The 24,833-nt window shown below is 43.1% G+C and overlaps 1 protein-coding gene across 1 annotated transcript in view; it reads left to right on the plus strand.

Moving 5' to 3' along the window:
* The first annotated feature begins 2,524 nt into the window (after nt 1-2,524).
* Nucleotides 2,525-24,833, plus strand: part of LOC122932234 (transcription factor ETV7-like) — a 51,678-nt gene continuing 29,369 nt past the window's right edge. The window contains exons 1-2 of the mRNA XM_044286528.1: nt 2,525-2,786; nt 21,986-22,115. Coding sequence (XP_044142463.1) covers nt 2,556-2,786; nt 21,986-22,115 — 361 coding nt within the window. The 5' untranslated portion in view covers nt 2,525-2,555. The remainder of the gene's footprint in view (nt 2,787-21,985; nt 22,116-24,833) is intronic.

The raw sequence follows: 24,833 nt of genomic DNA on the forward strand, positions 1-24,833 counted from the left end.
AGACAAGAATGGGAGAGCATTCCTATTTCTAAACTTGAGAAACTGGTCTCCTTGGTCCCCAGACGTCTGTTGAGTGTTGTAAGAAGAAGGGGAGATGCCACACAGTGGTGAAAATGGCCTTGTCCCAACTTTTTGGGGATTTGTTGACACCATGAAATTCTGATTCAACATATTTTTCCCTTAACATGGTACATTTTCTCAGTTTAAACTTTTGTTCTGTGATTTATGTTCTATTCTGAATAAAATATTAGAAGTTGGCACCTCCACATCATTGCATTCAGTATTTATTCACGATTTGTATAGTGTCCCAACTTTTTTTGAATCCGGTTTGTAGATTCAATACACTTTCAAAATATGTACACTGTTCAGTTCAGCTTCAGGGAATGTTTCATAACCAAATGACCTATTTGAAATATATAATAAATTAAAAAATCCATGTCCCTATCTATATTTAAAAAAATAAAATAAAATCATGCAGTTCTCACACTAGCCACTAGGCCCAACATATGTTTTTTGAGAGCAGCCAATGGGCCATAGACACAACAGACTGGAAAGGACCCATTGACTTCTATGACAGAGTTTTCTAGGCATGCTGTGACCTGTGCAGAGGTCAGGAGGAAGTAGATAAGCCGTGATATCTCCTATTGTGAACGGTGGATCATGTGTTCTCTGTGTATAGGTGATATCTGTCATTGCAATTCTGCATTGATGAGAATGAGAAGACTACTGAAAAGTTACCTGTACAGAACAGGAAGTTTCAGCATATTATTAGTCCTAATGGCCAGAGTCAAAACTGAAGGATTTTAGTTATTTTTTAAATACAGATAGTGACATGGAAAATGAAAAATATCATCAAAAATTATATAAGAAAAGTTTAACATAAAAATTTTATTTAAACAATTAGCCATTTTCTGACGACACTTCCTGGCAATTATATGAAAAAAAAAAAAAAAAGTTCACCATGTTAAGCCAGTAAGCTTGTGTCCCATGCAATGGAGCAACTGCAATTCACAGGACTCTACTGCAAACCTTATTGACAGTGAACAAAAATGTAGTCATATAAACAGTAACATAACGATTGTATGGTTGCGTATATAGTTATGGTAGTGTAATGTACCAGATCTTCTGCTCATAGGAAAGCCCACATAAAAGTACTAAATAGCAGAAAGACACCATTGTACTTTTATCCACCAAAGCCTCTGAGCTACACAGCTAGCTCTACAGCTGTATATACATCCAAAAAGCCAGGTTCAAATCTAAGCGACTCTTAAGGCCCCATTACACTGAACGATTTTCAGGCCAATTATTGGGAATAGGAGTTCTTTCGCGCATGAAAACTAGCCCATGTAATTGTGGCCATGATCAACCAACAGACAAGCAAACACAATTGTGGATTGAGTGCACCTTCCATTCAGAATAAAAGATGAAAATGAATGATTATTGGAGGCATGTGGCATTGGAGTGATATGCTGCCAATAACGATTACATCTCAATGGCAATAATTCCTCCCCTAATGTACTATGCATGGGTCAGTAAAATAGTCCAATGCAAACAAGCGCTGAACCCATTCAGGTTTAATAAGTATTCATAGATGGTTCTTGTTACAATAATGGCTATGGAGAGTTGGCAAAATAAACCAAACCCTTCAAGTGCATCCAACCATTTGACATTCAAAACCTAAGCATTTGTCTAAATCTTTGCGTTTCTTTTGCTAGGTAGTGGTAGTGGCCATAGTCGTGTAGAAAACTGGAGTAGCAGCGTACAAACATCATGCAACAGTTGATAAATCTGGCGCAAATAATATATTACCTGATAAATTCACGCCATCGTTTTTGGCACTACAGTTTGCACAGTTGGGGTGAAGGAGAGTTTTGACACAGGGAGACACCACCATTTTGGAATAGAGAAAAGAAATTTGTAGCTCAGACTGAAACTTTGTAACATATATAATCTGTCATAAAAAGATATTTTAAGTGTTAAGGCCTCAAGCACACGGCCGTTGTTTGGGTCTGCAGACCCATTCACTTCAAAAGATGCGGACAGCACTCCGTTGCTCCGTTCCGTGGCCCTGCAAAAATAAAACATGTCCTATTCTTATCCGTTTTGCGGACAAGAATAGGCGTTTCTACAATGGGCTGCCCGTTCCGTTCTGCAAATTGCGGAAGGCACGCGGGCGACTTCCGTCTTTTGCGGATCCGCGGTTTGCGGACCGCAAAAAATGGAATGATCGTGTGCATGAGGCCTTATACAGAGTATTTTCTCACACAGACCACTGATTTACGTTGGGATATCAAAGTTAATTTTATGCCACAATAAGATACTATTTGCAAACAGCATCAAATAAGTATGCAAAGTGTCCATGGAATTCATGGCTGGATTTAGTGGAGTCATGGACCGCCAATTTACATCATGATATATTACAAAATGAATGCATTGTATATATACTTTTCACTAGTCACCTCATTTCCTTGCTTGGCAGTTTCCATGTCACTTTCACTTTCCTCTGCACCAGAATAAGGAAACATTTACTTTCATTTTGCAAGCTCCGTCCAGAAATGACACAGCCTTTTATATACAGGATTTTAACTTCTGTCCCTGCATTGAAAGGTCCCTGTAGACCCAAAAGAGGCGCCCTAGACTTTACCGTGGTCTTGTCTTTACTACCGGAAAATAACATTGGAAAAAAACACCTTAAGAAAACGCTTTCACCACATTTTAGAAGATTCATTTCCTCTTTTGTGGATATGTCATTGATGGGCACCTACCGAACTACATGTGACCATCAGGTATGTTCCTCTTGGAATTTAAATATACTGATAATGATATTGATTAGGGTGGGCTTTAGGTTTGAAGAAATACATTGTGGCTTTCACTGGGACAAGGATGAATAGATTGTACAGTGGTCTGTGTAGAATAATTGAATGGTACAAAACAAATAGGCAGCAAATAAAACACATAATGATGATAATAAATATTAATAATAATGAGAACACAATTCACAACAGCATCACTTCCATTATTACTATAATGCAGTCTTTCAGAACTTGTGTACTTTGGAAGACTTGCATGCTACACCCAGAAGATATATCAGGAGCCCTTATCTACGGCATGATATACTAAAGCAGCCGTCAGTTATATATATGGCGCTGATCTGTTCTTGCTGATTATTTTGGGATTCACGTCCCCACCTATCCCTTGATTGAATTTGATGGATTTATGTCTTTTTTTCAACTGTATTAGCTATGTAACTATGTAATTATAGCCTGCCAGTGATTAACACTACAAACATGTTCTCTGTAGTCAAAGGGAACCTGACACCAAGAAATGCAGTATAATCTGCAGGCTGCATGTAATGGAGCAGGAGGAGCTAGCCGATCGATATATACTTTAGTTGCAAATGATTCAAGAAGGGAAAGCGCGTCGGGCCAAATACAATATATAGTGTTTGGAGGAAATTCAGGACCTTATTGGTAACGGGACAATAAAGAAACTACTAGAGCCGCCTAGGTGACATTCTAGGGTTTAGCCAACGATAAGTGAGGTTGCCCCTTTCAGGGCAGGTGCTTTGATTTTAGGCAGGGATTACTGCAGATATTTTTACTCTCACCACAACCCTCTTTTTGGGGGCTCAAAGACATACCTATGCCTTGATACAGCAGAACCGCAAGTGAAACAAACTAGAAAGCTCTGGTATCTGGGGATTGCCTTATCAAGTTTCTTGTGATGATATTTCCTTTCGGTCACCTTATTTTTGGGTTACTGATGTTAATTATCCTTCTGGATGGTATCAGTCCAATCATTGCATGGCTGTGACTTGTTTAACGAAATCAGGTATATCAAGAGAGGGAGAATCAGTATTTTCTTTAGTTTTTTGGTAAATTAATCTTAACACATACCATAAAGGTTAAGGGGTTTCTACCATCAGAATTTGTGTTATGTAGCTGACTGACATTAGCGATGTGCTAATGTCAGCACTACATAACAGTGTTTTTTTTACATTTGTCCCCGTTCTGCTAAAATACACACTTTTATACTATGCTAATGAGCCTCTAGGTGCTATGTGGGAGTAGATTCAGCACCTAGAGGCTCGGTACACTCACCCTTTAGCCCGCCCAAGTCCTCCGTTCTGCCCACACCGCCCCTCTTGATTGATGTCCAAGTTCCATGCATCGTTGAGGAAATCCAGCGCCTGTGCTGTTCACCTCAGTATTTGGTGCAGGCACCTACTACGTCACAGTGAGGAAGCCGGCACCAGGAGCACGGCCTTCACTCACTGTGTCTGCGCTAAATACAGAGGTGAACGGCGCAGGCGCGGGATTTCCTCAACGATGCAGTTGCACACCATCCAACAGAAATAGTTCTGACAGACAGCCGATGCCTCACTACCACCCCACACAATTTCCGAAGTGGCCATCTTCTTCTTCTTAACTATACCCCAGCAAGTTCCCAAAGGCAATAGTTACCTTTGCAAACATTATTCTTGTTAGACAGACCCTCCTACTGAATTAGTTATATAGGCCCTGCTGCCAGAGGTGATTCTGTGAAGACCACTGAGGTCACCTGCTATGGGAGATTTATACTGTACATACAACCTTTTTAATTTGTTTTATGACAACCTCTACAATCACATAGAGTCTGCTAGTCCGTATAAAATGAACTTCATTCTGCTTCCTTTTTTTCTATTTTCTGCTACTTCTCTCTTTAGTTGATTCTCCTTATACTACTTCTTTATTTTCTATCTTCTCTATCAAAGGTGGCTCCTCTCTTTCTTCTTCCAATCCAATCCTGTACACCTCTTACCATATTATCAATTTTCTTTGCTCTTCAAAGTTTAATGCCTGTTTTTTCTACATTGGGTTTTCTGGGATTTTCAATGATGGTTATCCTCAGGATAGGCCATCAATATGAGATCAGTAGGGTCCTACTCCAATCAGAGCAAGCTGTTGTGCTTACTGGAGCTCTGGTGAGCGCCACTGCTTTCTCACACCTTACCAAGCACATCTCTGTCCACTGAATAGCAGCTGTGCTTGGTATTGCAGCTCAGCCCTATTCACTTGAATGGGACTGAGCTGCACCTAGGCCATGTGACCGATGAACGTGACGTCCTATGACCTCGGAAGAGGCCTAAGTACTCACTGAGCACCACAGCCTCTTCTTACAGCTGATTGGTGTGGGTGCTGTAAATTGGACGACTGAGGATAGGCCATCAATATCAAAATCCCAGAAAACCCCTTTAAGCCTGATGCACACGACCATTGTGTGCACCCGTGGCCGTTGTTCCGTTTTCCGTGATTTTCTGTTGATCCATTGACTTTCAATGGGTCCGTTGAAAACTCGGAAAATGCACCGTTTGTCATCTGCCTCTGTGATCCGTGTATCCTGTCCGTCAAAAAAATATGACCTGTCCGTCAAAAAAACATGACCTGTCCGTCAAAAAAACATGACCTGTCCGTCAAAAAAACATGACCTGTCCGTCAAAAAAACAGGACCTGTCCTATTTTTTGGACAGACAATGGTTCACGGACCCATTCAAGTCAATGGGTCCGTGAAAAAACACGGATGCACACAAGGTTGGCATCCCAGTCCGTGATCCGTGGCCGTAGGTTACTTTCATACAGACAGATCCGAAGATCCGTCTGCATAAAAGCTTTTTCAGAGCTGAGTTTTCACTTCGTGAAAACTCAGATCCGGCAGTATACTCTAACACAGAGGTGTTCCCATAGTGATGGGGACGCTTCTAGTTAGAATATACTACGAACTGTGTACATGACTGCCCCCTGCTGCCTGGCAGCACCCGATCTCTTACAGGGGGCTGTGATCCGTACAATTAACCCCTCAGGTGCCGCACCTGAAGGGGTTAATTGTACGTATCATAGCCCCCTGTAAGAGATCCGGGGCTGGCAGGCAGCAGGGGGCAGACCCTCCTCCCTCCCCAGTTTCAATTTCATTGGTGGCCAGTGCGGCCCCCCTCCCTCTATTGTATTTATATCATTGGTGGCACAGTGTGCGGCCCCCCTCCCTCTATTGTATTCATATCATTGGTGGCACAGTGTGCGGCCCCCCCTCTATTGTATCTATATCATTGGTGGCACAGTGTGCGGACCCCCCTCTATTGTATTTATATAATTGGTGGCACAGTGTGCGGCCCCCTCGGCCCCCCCTCTATTGTATTTATATCATTGGTGGCACAGTGTGCGGCCCCCCCGGCCCCCCTCTCTCCCTCTATTGTATTTATATCATTGGTGGCACAGTGTGTGGGCTTCCCTCCCCCGAAGCATCATACTTACCTGCTGGCTGCTTTGCTGTCTGTGACCGGCCGGGAGCTCCTCCTACTGGTAAGTAATATTGGTAAGTAACCATGGCAACCAGGACTGGAGTAGCGTCCTGGTTGCCATGGTTACCGATCGGAGCCCCAGCGATTAAACTGGGACTCCGATCAGAACTCTCCGCTGCCACCAATGATGGGGGGGGGGAGAGGGGAGGCCGCACACTGTGCCACCAATGATATAAATACAATAGAGGGAGGGAGGGGGGGCCGCACTGGCCATCAATGATATTCAAACTGGGGAGGGAGGGGGGTCTGCCCCCTGCTGCCTGGCAGCCCCTGATCTCTTACAGGGGTATATGATACGCACAATTAACCCCTTCAGGTGCGGCACCTGAGGGGTTAATTGTGCGGATCACAGCCCCCTGTAAGAGATCGGGTGCTGCCAGACAGCAGGGGGCAGTCATGTACACAGTTCGTAGTATATTCTAACTAGAAGCGTCCCATTCACCATGGGAACGCCTCTGTGTTAGAATATACTGTCGGATATGAGTTTTTGCAATGTAACTCAAATCCGATGGTATATTCTAACATAGAGGCGTTCCTATGGTGATGGGGACGCTTCAAGTCAAAATATACCATCGGATTGGAGAAAACTCCGATCCGATGGTATAAAAGGGACTCCTGACTTTACATTGAAAGTCAATGGGGACGGATCCGTCTGCAATTCCACCATATTGTGTCAACGTCAAACGGATCCGTCCCCATTGACTTGCATTGTAATTCAGGACGGATCCATTTGGCTCCGTACGGCCAGGCGGACACCAAAACGACTTTTTTTTCATGTCCGTGGATCCTCCAAAAATCAAGGAAGACCCACGGACGAAAAAACGGTCACGGATCACAGACCTACGGACCCCGTTTTTGCGGACCTTAAAAAAACGGTTGTGTGCATGAGGCCTTAAATGGGTTGTCCAGGATTCGGAACATATGCCTGCTTTCTTCCAAAAAAGCATCACACTTATCCATCGAAACACCTGCATTGAAGGTAATAGAGGTGAGCTGCTGCAAAACCACACACATTCGGCGTGGCACTCTTCCTCTAAGATGACAGCCAGGTTTTTCTAATCCTGAAAAACCTCTTTTTTTTCTTTCTTCCTCATATCTTTTAGCTTTTGCTGGATCACTTTACTTACCAGCAGTACCAGATTTACACCTCAGGAGCCTATCGGTGCACTGTGGAGTAATACGTTTTTTTTGTTTTTTTTATCTGCACTTAATGTATCTGCTCTTTATATCACCATGGAGGTTATGGGGGACGCAGACAATTATTGTAAAAGATTAGGAATGTCACTGTGTAGCAAATTGTGGGAAATTTTGTTGAACAATATTGGTCTAAAGTAAGCTAACCATAAGGTGGTGTAAGGAAATGTGTCTAAGGCTACTTTCACACTAGCGTTGTTTGAATCCGGCGTTCAATTCCGACAACGGAACTGCCCGCTGGATCCGGAAAAACGTGTGTAAACTGATTACATTTGAATCCTGATCAGGCTTTCGATCACAATGGAAAAATGCATTGGAAAAAACGGATCCGCCATTTATGGACTTTAACTTTTTTTTCCTATTTTTCGGGTTTAACATGCAAAAGCCGGATCCGTTTTGACTGAACACACGGCGCCAGATCCGGCGTTAATGCAAGTCAATGGGAAAAAAGCCTGATCAGGCGTTCAGTCAAAGTGTTCAGGATTTTTGGCCAGAGGTAAAAATACTGCATGGTACGTTTTTCTGAAAAGCCTGATCAGTCAAAAAGACTGAACAGAAGACATCCTGATGCATCCTGAGGGACGGACTCTCCATTCAGAATGCATTAGGATAAAACTGATCAGTTCTTTTCCGGATGTGAGCCCCTAGGACGGAACTCGGCGCCGGAAAAGAAAGACGCAAGTGTGAAAGTAGCCTTACATGTCTAGCAAGATGCACCAATTCTACCACACAACATGTACCACTGTGATAAACCTGAAGTATCTTCTGATTCCTGGTCTACTTTTAAGGTGTCTAAATTGAAAGTGTACCTTGTACTTAAAAAAAAAAAATTGTTGTGAAATATCAAAAGTGTTGATTGATGGGGGCCTGAGTTCTGAGACACCCACAATCACTAGAACGAGGAGAAAGAAGTGCTCCCACAGAGCGCTGTCTGTCCTCGATGCAGGAGACAGAATTGACATGGGCTCATAGACTTTCTATTGAGCCCGTTCCCTGCATCAAGGAGAGAGAGCACTCTGTTTGAGGGCTTCTATCTCATTATCGCTATAAACATTTTAGTATTAATTTTAGCAATTTTTGTAAGTATAGGGACACTTTAAGAAGGGACCATACAGAAATTATGCAATTCAGTCAGGTTTTTATTATAATGATCCAGAGTTACCATAGTGTAATCATTTCATTGAACTTTCAGGTACTAGTGCCCTTTATCAGGCTGTATATCCTTTCTGCGAAGGGGCAATGGAATTTACACAATATTAATAAATCTTACCATATTTTTTTCTGAAAGCATCATGTCAAGTTTTCATGAGAATATTCTCTACTTTTAGAAAAAAAAAAACTTCTTGGCTGAAAGTGAAATTAAGAAGACTCGTTGTTTAAGACCTTATATCACGTGGACTGTGTAAACAGGCAGGATACATAGCCCGTGGAAGAATATTTCACATGCTTATTGCCACGTCAATTAGGAGTCACCATACAAATAGGTTAATAGAAACCATCCTGTATGGATACTGGTATACTGAACTTCACAAGGGGCCTCACGCATAAAAACAAAACTAAAGTTAACTTTCTCTCTCGAGTGGGTGGGGAAGTAAAGAGGTTTTCCAGGACTTACGATAACTGTTGATGAACTTTCCTTAGGATAGGTCGTCAATATCAGATCCGCTCTTTTCAGGAGATCATCTCTGTACACTGTGTAGTGGCTGTGACTGGCTACTGTTCCCATTCAAGGTAATGTTTCTGGCACTGCAGCTCCTTAAGACAGCTGATTCGCAGGGTGCCAGGGGTTGATTTGATATAGAGAGATATCTTAAGGATTTGTAAACTTTATATGTATGTATTGCATAAACTATTTGTTTAAAAGTATGACAAAGGATGTCATCAGTGTTCGATCACGGCTGTCTGACGAACAGGACTCCTCTGCCGATCATCACAGGGGCTGCAGTGTTCCTGCAAGCTCTTCATCCCCTTCATTCCTTCCATAATCACTGGCAGCTCATCCCTACAAGTGACTGTGTCTGGTACTGTTTATACAGATGAGCCACCGTGCCTGTGTCAGCCATCAAGAGGATGCCCATGCCGCCCTCATTAGGATGGTCAGCAAGGGTCCCAGAGGTAGGAATCCTACCGTTGATGGATAGAATAGGCCATCAAGTATGAACCCCTTTAATGAAAGAGAATTCTGTGGCCATAGGGACTAATTCAGTTGCCTACGGTCAAAAAATGAACTTTGGAATCTGACTGGTTGCTTTGGATGACATGGACATGCAGCACTACTGGCTGTGTTGGTTTTTGGAAACACTCTTGGCATGGTCTTAGACGGCTCAAAATGTTCCCTGAAAACGATTCCTAAAACTAGGGTAGTATGTTTATAAGGCAAAAAAATGTTTTTCATTACTTGGAGGTCCATTTTAATCATTGTTCTGGGATCCCTCTCTTCTGTGTACGCCACTGTTAGTGTGTATGAGGTAATTGTATAAAACTTTATTTTCTCACTGGCCATTTAGGGGGAAATTTATCAAACTGGTGTAAAGCGGAACTGCCTTAGTTGCCCATAACAACTAATCAGTTTCCACCTTTCATCATTCAGAGCTCCTTTGGAAAACAAAAGGTGGAATCTGATTGGTTGCAATGGACAACTAAGGCTACTTTCACACTAGCGTTCGAACGGATCCGATCATAATAATGCAGACGGAGGCTCCGTTCAGAACGGATCAGTCTGCATTATTTTTAGCATATAACAGCTAAGTGTGAAAATAGCCTCGTACGGATCCGTCCAGACTTTCAATGTAAAGTCAATGGGGGACGGATCCGCCTGAAGATTGAGCCATATTGTGGCATCTTCAAACGGATCCGTCCCCATTGACTTACATTGTAAGTCTGGACGGATCCGCACGCCTCCGCACGGCCAGGCGGACACCCGAACGCTGCAAGCAGCGTTCAGCTGTCCGCCTGTCCGTGCGGAGGCGAGCGGAGCGGAGGCTGAACGCCGCCAGACTGATGCAGTCTGAGCCGATCCGCTCCATTCAGACTGCATCAGGGCTGGACGGCTGCGTTCGGGTCCGCTCGTGAGCCCCTTCAAACGGAGCTCACGAGCGGACCGACGAATGCTAGTGTGAAAGTAGCCTAAGCCAGTTCTAACTTTCACCAGTTTTGATAAATCTCCCCCTTAGTTTCTATTAGTTTAGAACCGCCTCAATGAAATACCATACAGACTACATGCCTATGTGCATGAATACTATATAGCACAGAAGTGAAAACAGGGAAAGTGAATAAATTGTAGCATAATAAATTGCAGGTAATACCTGAATATATTAATTTACATACACGTATACAGTATTTTCAAGGTTACTGCTCTAAAGGCTATGTACACATACAGGGGCATTTTTTTATGATCGCAATTTATGCATTTTGGTCTAAAAATCATTTTTTCAATTGGTCTTTATTAAAAATGTTCAGGGTTAAAAATCAGGTTGTCACTTTCTTAATTCCATCATCTGATGGCTCATGTGTAGCTCTTGTCTCTTATCTTCATAAACCTCATAAACAGGAGATCACAGATAAGAGCTACACATGAGCCGTCAGATGACAGGATTCAAAGAAAACAGAAAGTGACAGTTTGCAAAAAGACTTAAAGATTTTTAACCAGGTGTCCATAGCCTTTAAGAAAATTAGCAATGTCCTTTTTAAGGTCCATCCACACTGATGGAATATGCAGCAGAAATGTCTGAATGTTTTAGGTTAGGAAATGGCTGTGGATTTCACCTCCATTGCACATGGAGAAATGCACAATGGGGAGCCGCAGTATATATTGACATGCTGCAGATTTCATATCCACACCGCACATCAATTTAAACTGAAACGTTTTTACGCAGAGTGTGGATGTCCTAAAATCTCATTCACTTTGCTGGTACTGTGCAATGCAGCAACTTTGCAGCAATAATTCCAAGACAGCAAATCTGCAGCATTTCAGCCATGTGTGGACATACCTGGCACTTTATATAAAGCCCAGTGTTAAGGATAAAAACTAATCAGAAAATGAAAGCAATTTCACTGTAGTTTCTTGCAAATATGTAAGAAAAATCTGGCAAAGTTGTGCAGCACAGATTCTGCAAAGTACAGCTACATCTGAGTACAGTGGCGTATATTCAATAGAGGCAGACCATGTGATTGCTACACGGAGCAGGGGGTGGGGGGGGATTGCGGGGGCAGCTCTCAACTCCTTCTTTCTTTTCCCAATGTAAATCACTACATTTTCAAGCAGCAATCACTTGGGGGGAGTTCACTGCAAACAGATTATTACAGCTTCCATTTCAGTCAGTTGTAACTGCATAAATTCCTATACGTTGAGCTCCCCCTAGATGTGGCTGCAGGCAGGCAGCTTTAGAATAGGAGGGAAATAGGAGATTTTTTCCCAGTTGCCTGGTATAAACATGAACATGTTTGTTGAAATGTTTATGAAGTACCTGTTCTTTTTCCGATATAGAAGTCGGTAAAAGTGGGGTCAGGTGTGACAAATTAATATTTTTTTATTTTTTATTCTGCTTTAAAAAAAAAATAAAAAATCTGAAATTTTGGGCATTGCGTCTGCATTCAGCATTGTTGAGAGTGATTGATACACCTGTATGGTTGAGAGGACCCGAACTCGGAATTTTTCACTGAAGTTCGGGTTCGGTGTTCGGGTGATTTTATTATTTTCTGTTATAACATGGTTATAACGGAAAATAATAGCTTTCTTAAGACAGAATGCTAAATAAAATGGCCATGGAGGGGTTAAAAATAATTTAAAAAATTCACCTCATCCACTTGATCGCTCAGCCATGATCACACACGTCTTCTTTCTCCAGGACCTGCGAAAGGACCTGCGATGATGTCGCCGCGTTCACCACGTTGCAAGCGAGGTGACGGCACTGCAGGTCCTGCTGAATGAAGATATAATCTTCTATCTTCATTTAGCAGGACCTGTGGTGACATCACCGCGCTCGCCACGTATTGAGCGCGGTGACCTCATCGCAGGTCCTGAAGAAAGAAGGACTGCGTGATCAAGTGGAGGAGGTGAGTTTTTTTATTATTTTTAATTATTTAGCATTCTGTCTTAACAGTGCTATTATTTTCCATTATAACCATGTTATAACGGAAAATAATAAAGTGAAGTTTGGGTCCCCTATGAATTTAATGGGGTCCGGGTTTGGGGTCAAGTTCGGGTCTGGAACCCAAACTTTGACCTGAAGTTCAGACGAACCCGAACTTCCACGCACCTGGGTGGGGCATGGGGACCATACTTTTGCCATAAGTTTTGCTAAGGGCTATATGTAAAAGAATAGTGGGCTTGTTAAGAGAACTAAACCCAGGTCTGATTACTGGAAAGGGAGACTTTATAAGGAATCTAGTTTACTGATCAGATTGAACAATAGCAATTAACATATTATAACATAATTCAATACAGACACAATTCTATATTATGTTGGCAAAACAAGTGAGTGGTTATAGCATAGTGGATTATATTATTCCCATGATCAATCATCATACCCTTTCCGTAGAAATTGCTGCACCCATGGGTACTTGGATGACATGAGAACTTGTAGCCAGTGGCGTACCAGCAATAGATGCAGACCAACTTGTTCTTATCTTACCCTGGTGAAAACACAGCACTTTCACGCAGTCGCCACTAGAAGGAGGTCAATTTAAAGAGATTATTACAACTTCTACTTGTATTCATTCCTCTTTACTGAGCTCCCCACGGTGGCAGCAGCAGGCAGCCAGAAAGCTTTGTAATGGAAGAGAAGCAGGAGATTTATCAATGCATATTTTCCAGTTTTCTGGTGCAAATACATTGAGAAATATGGTGTTTAGAATGAGTGCAATATATTTGAAGCACATTTTTCACTTTTTTGGACATAAAAGTCAGATAAAGTGGGTAAGGCCAAAGGCAACTTTTTGTTATTACAATTTGTATTTCGTTATCATTTCTTCCACTTGATTAAAAAAACAAAGACTTAAATTTGTCAGAAATGTGTTGCCTTGCCAATGTTGTGCATTGCCTGGGAGTGATTGACACTCATACAGTTGCAAGAAAAAGTATGTGAACCCTTTCGAATGATATGGATTTCTGCACAAATTGGTCATAAAATGTGATCTGATCTTCATCTTAGTCACAACAATAGACAATCACAGTCTGCTTAAACTAATAGCACACAAAGAATTAAATGTTACCATGTTTATATTGAACACACCATGTAAACATTCACAGTGCAGGTGGAAAAGGTATGCGAACCCCTGTCACGGAAAGTGTACAGAAAACAAGACAACACAGAATGCATATACGACTCACTGGATCCCAAACTAAGGAACAAAAGGGAGACCCCTGCATCAAACCTGGCTCTCTCCCTTACTGCTCAGCCTATGCGAAAATCCCAATGGTAGATGATTGCATATCCTCGTACCTCGACTGTATAACACCTGAACACCCTATAATAGTGAGGGGACACGACCACCGGCTCCCTACACTAGATACGGAGGGAGTCAGGGTCACCTGGGATCCAGCAAACAGAAAAACACAAATGAATGCACAACACTTATCTTGTAGAAGACTGGGAAGTAGGATCAGCATACACACACACTCCAGGAAGTAATATAAACCGCACACTGATGCACTATGGGGAGGAATTTAAAGGGATGCAATCAGTCCAACTACATGACAGCTGAGAGAGGCTAACGAGATGAGGAACTGAAAGCAAAACAAAGGAAGCTCAAGTAGGAGGTTCTGAAAGGCATCTGTCAGAGCTTCTCAGATGTCTGGTGGTGACAGTACTCCTCCTTCTACGAGTGGACTCCGGACACTCAGAGCCCAACTTCTCAGGATGGGACCTATGGAAAGCCCTGATGAGACGAGTGGCCTTAATGTCCGTCACTGGGACCCACATCCTCTCCTCAGGACCATAACCCTCCCAATGAACGAGGTACTGGAGAGAACTGCGGACAACACGAGAATCCACAATCCTAGAGACCTGAAATTCAAGATTACCATCAACCAGAATCGGAGGAGGAGGCAAAGACGAGGGTACAATGGGTTGGACATAAGGTTTTAATAAGGACTTATGAAAAACATTATGGATCTTCCAAGTCTGAGGACGATCAAGACGGTAGGCAACAGGATTGATGACAGGCCCAATAAACTTAGGACCCAACTTCCAGGAGGGAACCTTCAATTTGATATTCTTAGTAGACAACCACACCAGATCACCAACATTCAGGTCCAGACCAGGCACACGTCTCTTATCCGCCACACGCTTATATCTCTCACTCATGCTATTTAGATTATCCTGAATCTTTTGCCAAATAGATGACAAAGACGAGGAGAATCTGTCCTCATCAGGTAAACCAGAAGACCCCTCTCCCGAGAATGTCCCAAACTGTGGATAAAACCCATATGCACCAAAAAATTGTGACTTATCAGAGGACTCCTGACGACAGTTATTTAAAGCAAACTCAGCAAGGGACAAAAAAGAACACCAATCCTCCTGATTCTCCGCCACAAAACAGCTCAGATATGTCTCCAGATTCTGATTGACGCGCTCTGTCTGGCCATTCGACTGCAGGTGGAAAGCAGAAGAGAATGACAACCGAACCCCCAAGCGAGAACAGAAAGCCTTCCAGAATCTGGAAACAAACTGTGTGCCCCTATCAGAGACTATGTCTGAAGGAATACCATGCAATTTGACAATGTGATCAATAAATGCCTGCGCCAGCGTCTTAGTATTGGGCAAGCCAGGAAAAGGGATGAAATGCACCATTTTGCTAAAACGGTCCACCACCACCAGAACCACAGTCTTCCCCGAGGAACGAGGCAGGTCCGTTATGAAGTCCATGGACAAATGTGTACAAGGACGGGAAGCAATGGGTAAGGGAAGGAGAGGACCTGATGGCCGTGAATGAGGGACTTTGGCATGAGCGCAGGGCTCGCAGGCTGCCACCAAACCCTCAACCGACTTGTGAAGCGCCGGCCACCAGAATCTCCGAGCGATGAGATCCACTGTGGCTCTTGTCCCCGGGTGCCCAGCAAGGACCGTATCGTGGTGTTCCTTAAAAATCTTGTGTCTTAAAGCGAGAGGCACAAACAACCTCCCAGGAGGACAAAGATCAGGAGCCTCTGACTGGGCTACCTGCACCTCTGCCTCCAATTCAGGATAAAGAGCAGAGACCACCACACCTTCAGCCAAAATGGGACCCGGGTCTTCAAAATTCCCACCTCCCGGAAAACAACGTGACAGGGCATCTGCCTTCACATTCTTAACTCCAGGGCGGAACGTGACAACAGAATTAAACCTTGAAAAGAACAAAGACCATCTGGCCTGTCTCGGGTTCAGACGCTTGGCTGACTCCAAGTAGGCCAGATTTTTATGGTCAGTAAACACGGTAATAGGGTGTCTGGCTCCCTCTAGCCAATGGCGCCATTCCTCAAAAGCCAACTTGATGGCCAACAACTCCCTATCTCCCACATCGTAATTCCTCTCTGCGGAGGAGAGTTTCTTCGAGAAAAAGGCACACGGTCGCCATTTGGCAGGAGAGGAACCCTGAGACAAGACCGCACCCACACCCACCTCAGAAGCATCAACTTCAACTATGAAGGGTAGAGAAATATCAGGTTGTACCAAGATGGGAGCTGAAGCAAAACTCTCCTTGATATTAGAAAAGGCCTTACGCGCCTCTACCGACCAGGAAGAAAAATCTACCCCCTTTCTGGTCATATCAGTGAGTGGTTTAACAACAGAGGAATAATTCAAAATAAACTTCCTGTAATAATTGGCAAAGCCCAAAAAACGCATCAGCGCCTTCTGATTCTCAGGAAGTTCCCACCCAAGCCCAGCGCGGACCTTCTCGGGGTCCATGCGAAAACCAGAAGTGGAGAGAAGAAACCCCAGAAATTGAATTTCTGGAACCGCAAACACACATTTTTCCAGTTTCGCGTATAATTTATTCTCCCGCAGGATGAGCAAGACCTGACGTAAGTGTCCCTTATGAGTTTTGAAATCAGGAGAAAAAAATCAAAATGTCATCCAAATACACTAATACAAATTTCCCCATTAAATGATAAAAAATGCTGTTCACGAAATGCTGAAAAACGGCTGGAGCATTCATCTAACCAAAAGGCATAACCAAATTCTCAAAATGACCCTCAGGGGTATTGAAGGCCGTCTTCTATTCGTCTCCTTCTCTGACCCTGACCAGGTTGTATGCCCCTCTTAGATCTAATTTGGAAAAAACTTTAGCCCCAACAATCTGGTTAAACAGGTCCAGGATCAGAGGAAGCGGATAAGGGTCACGAATTGTGATACTGTTCAGCTCCCTGAAATCCAGACAAGGTCTTAAAGAACCATCTTTTTTCTTAACAAAGAAAAAAACAGCGGCAACAGGTGACTTCGAGGGTCGTATGTGTCCTTTTCTCAGACCCTCAGAGATATAAGCACGCATAGCGGCCCTTTCAGGTTGGGAGAGATTGTATAAACGAGATTTAGGCAGCTTGGCGCCTGGGATGAGATTAATAGGGCAATCGTACTCCCTGTGCGGGGGCAAATCCTGAACTCCACTCTCAGAGAAGACATCTGAAAATTCTGAGAGAAAAGATGGTACAGTCTTAGTAGAAACCTCAGAAACAGATGTCGTGAGGCAATTCTCTCTGCAAAAGTCACTCCAACCATTTATTTGCCTCGCTTGCCAATCAATGGTGGGGTTATGTTTAGTGAGCCAGGGTAGCCCCAACACTAGAGGAGTAGGCAATCCGCTAAGGACGAAACATGACACATCCTCAACATGAGCATCACTCACAATTAAACGGATATTGTGAACTATGCCCTTTAATGATTTCTGAGAAAGTGGAGCGGAATCAATAGCAAAAACAGGAATATCCTTTCCCAAAGTGCATACCTGGAAACCATGAGTTATCGCAAATTGATTATCAATGAGATTGACAGCTGCTCCACTATCTACAAAAATCTCACAAAAAATGTTCTTGCTCTCTAGCGCCACCCTGGCAGGCAGGACAAAACGGGAACTACAAGCAAACGGAAAACCTTCAATTTCCGCCTCAACCCTGCCAATGTTAACAGATGGAACATTTTTAAAGGATTTTTTCATTTTTGTTTCTTTATTACTCCCAAAAAACTGCCACAACATTTGCCAAATGATTTATACCTCCACAACAAAAACAAACCTTCCCATGCGGGCTGAATCTTCTATTGTCAGAGGCAATCAACCCCAGCTGCATGGGCTCCTGCTCAGAAGGGGTTGACAGTGACTGAGACCCCTGCGCACAGAATGAGACCGCTGCACTGTCCTGGGATTGAGTATAACAGGAAGGAGTGATCTCTCCGCTCTCTCTAAGACATCTGTCAATACGAACGGCCCGAGACATGGCAGAGTCCAAGGAGGTAGGCCTCTCATGAAAGGTAAATGCTTCTTCAATCCCTCTGAAAGACCATGGCAAAATTGACTTCGGAGTGCAGCATCATTCCAACCAGTATCAGCTGCCCATCTCCGAAATTCTGAACAGTATATCTCTGCGGATTGTTTACCCTGACATAAAAGATGTAGTCTAGACTCAGCCAAAGCAATACGATCCGGATCATCATATATCTGACCCAGGGCTAAAAAGAATTCATCCACTGAACGGAGGGGCCGTGCCCCCACCGGCAGCGAAAAGGCCCAGGACTGAGCGTTATCCCTGAGCAGCGATATAATGATCCCCACCCTCCGTTCCTCATCACCAGAGGAATGGGGAAGTAGACGAAAATGGAGTTTGCAAGCCTCTCTAAAACAAACAAAATTCTCACTACCCCCGGAGAACGTATCCGGAAGCAAGATCTTAGGCTCAGAACAAACTCCATGAACGTAAGCAGAAAATGTCACCTCAAACTGAGAGACAGTTTTCCGGAGATCTTCTACCTCCAGTGAAAGACCCTGCATGCGGTCAATCAAGGTTGAAACCGGATTCATGCTTAAGACGGTTTTGGCGGTTTATAATGTCACGGAAAGTGTACAGGAAACAAGACAACACAGAATGCATATACAACTCAATGGATCCAAAACTAAGGAACAAAAGGGAGACCCCTGCATCAAACCTGGCTCTCTCCCTTACTGCTCATCCTATGTGAAAATCCCAATGGTAGATGATCGCATATCCTCGTACCTCGACTGTATAACACCTGAACACCCTATAATAGTGAGGGGACATGACCACCGGCTCCCTACACTAGATACGGAGGGAGTCAGGGTCACCTGGGATCCAGCAAACAGAAAAACACAAATGAATGCACAACACTTATCTTGTAGAAGACTGGGAAGTAGGATCAGCATGCACACACACTCCAGGAAGTAATATAAACCGCACACTGATGCACTATGGGGAGGAATTTAAAGGGATGCAATCGGTCCAACTACATGACAGCTGAGATAGGCTAACAAGATGAGGAACTGAAAGCAAAACAAAGGAAGCTCAAGGAGGAGGTTCTGAAAGGCATCTCTCAGAGCTTCTCAGATGTCTGGTGGTGACAACCCCTAGACGAATGACATCTCCAAGAGCTAATTGGAGTGAGGTGTCAGCCAACTGGAGTCCAATCAATGAGATGAGATTGGAGGTGTTGGTTACAGCTGCCCTGCCCTATAAAAAACCACACACCAGTTCTGGGTTTTCTTTTTAAAAGATTGCCTGATGTGATTGATGCCTCACACAAAAGAGCTCTCAGAAGACCTACGATTAAGAATTGTTGACTTGTATAAAGCTGGAAAGGGTTATAAAAGTATCTCCAAAAGCCTTGCTGTTCATCAGTCCACAGTAAGACAAATTGTCTATAAATGGAGAAAGTTCAGAACTGCTGCTACTCTCCCTAGGAGTGGTCGTCCAGTAAAGATGACTGCAAGAGCACAGCGCAGACTGCTCAATGAGGTGAAGAAGAATCCTAGAGTGTCAGCTAAAGACTTACAAAAGTCTCTGGCATATGCTAACATCCCTGTTAGCGAATCTACGATACGTAAAACACTAAGCAAGAATGGATTTCATGGGAGGATACCACATAGGAAGCCACTGCTGTCCAAAAAAATCATTGCTGCATGTTTACAGTTTGCACAATAGCACCTGGATGTTCCACAGCAGTACTGGCAAAATATTCTGTGGACAGATGAAACCAAAGTTGAGTTGTTTGGAAGAAACACACAACACTATGTGTGGAGAAAAAGAGGCACAGCACACCAACATCAAAACCTCATCCCAACTGTGAAGTATGTTGGTGGGGGCATCATGGTTTGGGGCTGCTTTGCTGTGTCAGGGCCTGGGCGGATTGCTATCATCAAAGGAAAAATTAATTCCCAAGTTTATCAATACATTTTGCAGGAGAACTTAAGGTCATCTGTCCACCAGCTGAAGCTCAACAGAAGATGGATGTTGCAACAGGACAAGGACTGAAAGCATATAAGTAAATCAACAACAGACTGGCTTAAACAGAAGAAAATACACATTCTGGAGTGGCCCAGTCAGAGCCCTGACCTCAACCCTATTGAGATGCTGTGGCATGACCTCAAGAAAGCGATTCACACCAGACATCCCAAGAATATTGCTGAACTGAAAAAGTTCTGTAAAGAGGAATGGTCAAGAATTACTCCTGACCGTTGTGCACATCTGATCTGCAACTACAGGAAACATTTGGTTGAAGTTATTGCTGCCAAAGGAGGTTCAACCAGTTATTAAATCCAAGGGTTCACATACTTTTTCCACCTACACTGTGAATGATTACATGGTGTGTTCAATAAAAACATGGTAACATTTAATTCTTGTGTGTTATTAGTTTAGGCAGACTGCGATTGTCTATTGTGACTTAGATGAAGATCAGATCACATTTTATGACCAATTGTTGCATATCATTCCAAAGGGTTCACATACTTTTTCTTGCAACTGTACAATGGGAAAATAAGTTCAGGGGACCCATACTAAGTTTTGCTATGAGGTCCTATGAGATTTGTGTATGCCCCTGCTTGTAGCTATAATCTCTAATCATTCTAAGGAACAACAAATGCCAGCAATACAACATGAGTAGCAAGAAAGTGAAACTATGATGGTGGTTCCCACCACCAGGCAGAAAAGCAGTGGCATGCAGTAACAAAGAACAAAAAGAGTAGCTAATTGCTGGCCATAGGGTCGTATATAGGGGCATAGCTAAAGGCTCATGGGCCGTGGTGCAAGATTTCAGCTTGGGGCCCCCCTTCCCTCAGTGCTTTGTGACCAGGGAGGCAAACATAAAAAAATTGAAACGACCCCCCCCCCCCAACCCCCCTCATGACAAATTCTTGACCTAACCCCTTCCCTGCGGCCAGAGATATAACTTGGCCAGCATGCACTTTCCATAATACCAGTGTCTTCTTATGTGGCACCCCCTATAGCTACGCCCCTGGTTGTATAAAGTCAGGCACAGGGTGAGTAACAAAGCTAAGAATCAAAGAGGCTAATACATATAAGACATAAATAACATTCGTAAGAGAAAACTATTCAAATGATGAATTTGCTAATGAGATGCAAGCATGCTGCCAGGGATCCGGTTTTGAACTGTCTTGTGCAGACCAACATGCTGCCTTATACAGGGTTGCACCACCAATGAGAAAAGGTGAGGTGATCACCTCAGGCAGCATTGAGTCCCTTAAAAACACATTGCTTTTAACAGGGATTATTTGCTTCAATTGCCTGTGGTGGAGCTGCAGGGAAATAATTGATGTAGATCTCCACATCAGCTGATCTTTGGTGATCTCACGAGCTTGTCACCCATTATACATATAAAGTATATTATACTTATAATAAAGGTTCTATGTTTGCACGGATGTCCCGCTGTCCTACTTAGCACAGACTAGTAGAAGAATGGCGCCCTTCAGGTAAGAGAAAAAAGATGCTAAAATTATACTTTTTTCCTTGTAATTATGCTTTAAAAACTGAGAACACATACGTTTCTGTTCACATGTAGTTATGTGTAATTGAACTCTCTTTGTCCTGCTTCTGCACTAAGGCTGGGTTCACACCTGAGCGTATTCGATAAGCTCTTTTTACAGGCGTTTTTATCAGGCGTTTTTGAGGCGTATTTTGGGGCGTTTTTGTATATTGGAAATGCGCGTAATACGCGCGTTTGTGTGATTAACTACAGATACATCCAATGAAATACTGCCACAATACTCACGACAATACGCCCCAAAGAAGCTCCTGTACTTCTTGGGGCGTAGGGCGTTTTACAGCGCGTTCGTACACGCTGTAAAACGCTGAGATGTAAACCTAGCCTTACTTACAAACCTACAACTGGAGCTCCTTAACAGTACCAGGTGCAAATAAAGTCACAACCACAGCACTCCATACCAAATCTATGTTCCTCCAAGCAATGGTATGGTCCCTGAGAAATCCTTCAATTATTATGCCTCTTATGTTTGCAGGAGAGAATAAAGGCAATCCCTCCACAAACCACTGCAGTATCTTCCCAGCACAACCAGGATGCACTTGACTATTGTCAATCACATTGTTCCTTTATTCAAGAAGTGATTTGTAAAGTTCCCGGAAGTCTCAGTAAGTAGAACATATGTCATGCAAAAAGGGTTATGTGATGCAAAAAGAGCCCAAAGGAGTGTATAAATGGGGCTCCAAGTGCCCAACTGGGCGGGCTTTGCTTTGGGCACTTGAAACTGCAAACCCCACCCAGTTGGCCCCTTGGGAGATGTTTTTCAGCAGTTTTTCCTGGAAGTACACACAAGTATGTTTGCAATGCGTTTACAAACGTCTATGGGGCAATGCTGTTACTTATATTGGTGAAAAAGATATGACAGACTCCCTTTAAGCAAAATTTTAATATTAAAACATTAATGTTTAATACATGTTTGATAAGAATTGAGCTATAATGAGTATTTATGAGGTCAGAGATAAAAGCTACACATGAGCTGCCAGGTGACGGGATTCAAAGAAACAAGACTGTTACAGCTTGCAGCCAGACTGATTTTTAACTCTTGTATCTCAGAAATGGCTGACCATTTTTAACCCCTTAGTGACCACCCATACACCTTTTTACGGCGGTCACTAAGGGGCCTTAGGCTGGGCAACCGCGTTTTTACGACGGCCCAGTGCAGCGATGAGCGCGGACCTGGCTCTCACATGAGAGACGGGGCCCTGCTCTAACAGCCCGGACCGACAGGAGTGCCGATCCAAGCTTTTTAACTATTTACATGCCATGGCGCTCGCTGCCACTCCCTCTGTCTCCCATCAGCACCCCAAAAATGCGATTGCGGGGTGCTGATGTGTTGGGAAGCTTACCTTGCTTCCGATCAGGGCCTCAAACCTGTCTTCCGTTATCTCCAGCAGGCTGTGCCTATCTGGCGCAGCCTGCTGGTCAATGTTTGAATAGCATTGCTATTGAAATGTAATGCATTATAGAGATAATGCATTACATTTTAAAAGCAATCAAAATACTGTATATTATAGTCCCCTTGTGGGACTATTTAGTAGTAAAAAATATAGAAAAAATACACATTTATTAAATAAATCAAAAAAATTCCATAAAATAAAAAAATGCGTTTTTTTCATTGAAAATACACTTTTCAATGCAAAAAATTGCAAAAAGAAAATATCCCCCATATGTTTGGTATTGCCACGTCCGTAACGACCCGGACGACTTAAATATTACATAAATTATACCCTATGGTGAACGCTATAAAATAAAAGACAGGATTTCTAATTTATTCTTAGTTTCCACCAAAATAAACGTAATAACAAGCGATCAAAAAGCGGCATTTACTCCAAAATGATACCAATGAAAAAGTCATCCCTAAAAAATCAAGCCCTCACACAACTCCATAGAAAAAAATAAATAAAAAGTTATTGGTCTTGTGAAGTTGCAATGCAAAATCATTTTTTGGGTTAATAAAAAGGGTTTTATTGAAAAAAAGTAGTAAAATGTGAAAAAATTATAAGTATTTAGTATCACTGTAATCGTACTGACCCAGAGAATAAAGATATTTTGTTAGTTTGTACCGAAAAATGAACGCCGTAAAATTTATAATGTAAAAACGCAGTGGCAGTATTGCTATTTTTCCCCATCTCCCTCCCAGAAAGAGTTAATAAAAGTTAATCAGAAAGTTATGTATATCCCAAAATGGCGCCATTGAAAACTACAACTTGTCCTGTAAAAAAACAAGCCCTCAAAAAGCTATATAGATGAAAAAAGAAAAAAGTTATAGCTCTTGGAACGAGACCATAAAAAAAGGAAGAAAAATGCTTGGTCATAAAGGCCCAAACAGGCTTGGTCACTAAGGGGTTAATAAAAGCCAATTGAAAAAAATGATTTTTTGCCTAAAATTAGTAAAATGCAATCATTAAAAAAATTTCCCCGAAGGTGACCATAGCCGTGCTACCCTTACACTATTTAAGGTCACTATTCTTTGGACATGCATTAAAGGGGTTGTCCGGGTTCAGAGCTGAACCCGGACATACCCTTATTTTCACCCCGGCAGCCCTCCTGAGCCTGGCATCGGAGCATCTCATGCTCCGATGCGCTCCCATGCCCTGCGCTAAATCGCGCAGGGCACAGGCTCTTGTGTTTTCAATAACACACTGCCGGGCGGTAACTTCCGCCCAGCAGTGTGTTCGGTGACGTCACCGGCTCTGAGGGGTGGGCTTTAGCTCTGCCCTAGCCGTTTTACTGGCTAGGGCAGAGCCAAATCCCGCCCATCAGTGCCGGTGACATCACCGGGCTGCCTGTCAGCCCCATAGAGTGCCCGGTATGTCACCGGAACTCAGAAAAATGCCTTTGCCCTGCGCGATTTAGCGCAGGGCAAAGGAGAGCATCGGAGCATGAACTGCTCCGATGCTCATGTCAGGGGGGCTGCCGGGGTGAAAATGGAGGGATGTCCAGGTTCAGCTCTGAACCTGGACAACCCCTTTAAACTTTACTGGTAACAGTATAGGATGTCAACTATGTAAATGTTATAAATGCTAAAGGTGTGTGTGACAACCACCAACGTTCTCCTTCATGCACAGATTTCCAGTTTACTGACAAAACCCTGCCGTTTAGCTTATTTATATCATCCTGTTTAATACTTACCTGTCACTTGTTCCCACAACAGGTTTGTTTTTTGCATCTTTAGGCCATAATTGGCCATTAAGCTGATAATTTTTTGCTGATAAGAGGATGATAAATGAGGCGTAATATGCACCAGTTTCATAGCCCCATCCACTTTGACATTTAGAACTTATTTCTGGCATGATATATTCCTTATGGTCAAAATTCTGGAGAAA

Source organism: Bufo gargarizans, chromosome 3 (genome assembly GCF_014858855.1).
Source record: "Bufo gargarizans isolate SCDJY-AF-19 chromosome 3, ASM1485885v1, whole genome shotgun sequence".
In the NCBI taxonomy this organism is placed as follows: Eukaryota; Metazoa; Chordata; class Amphibia; order Anura; family Bufonidae; genus Bufo; species Bufo gargarizans.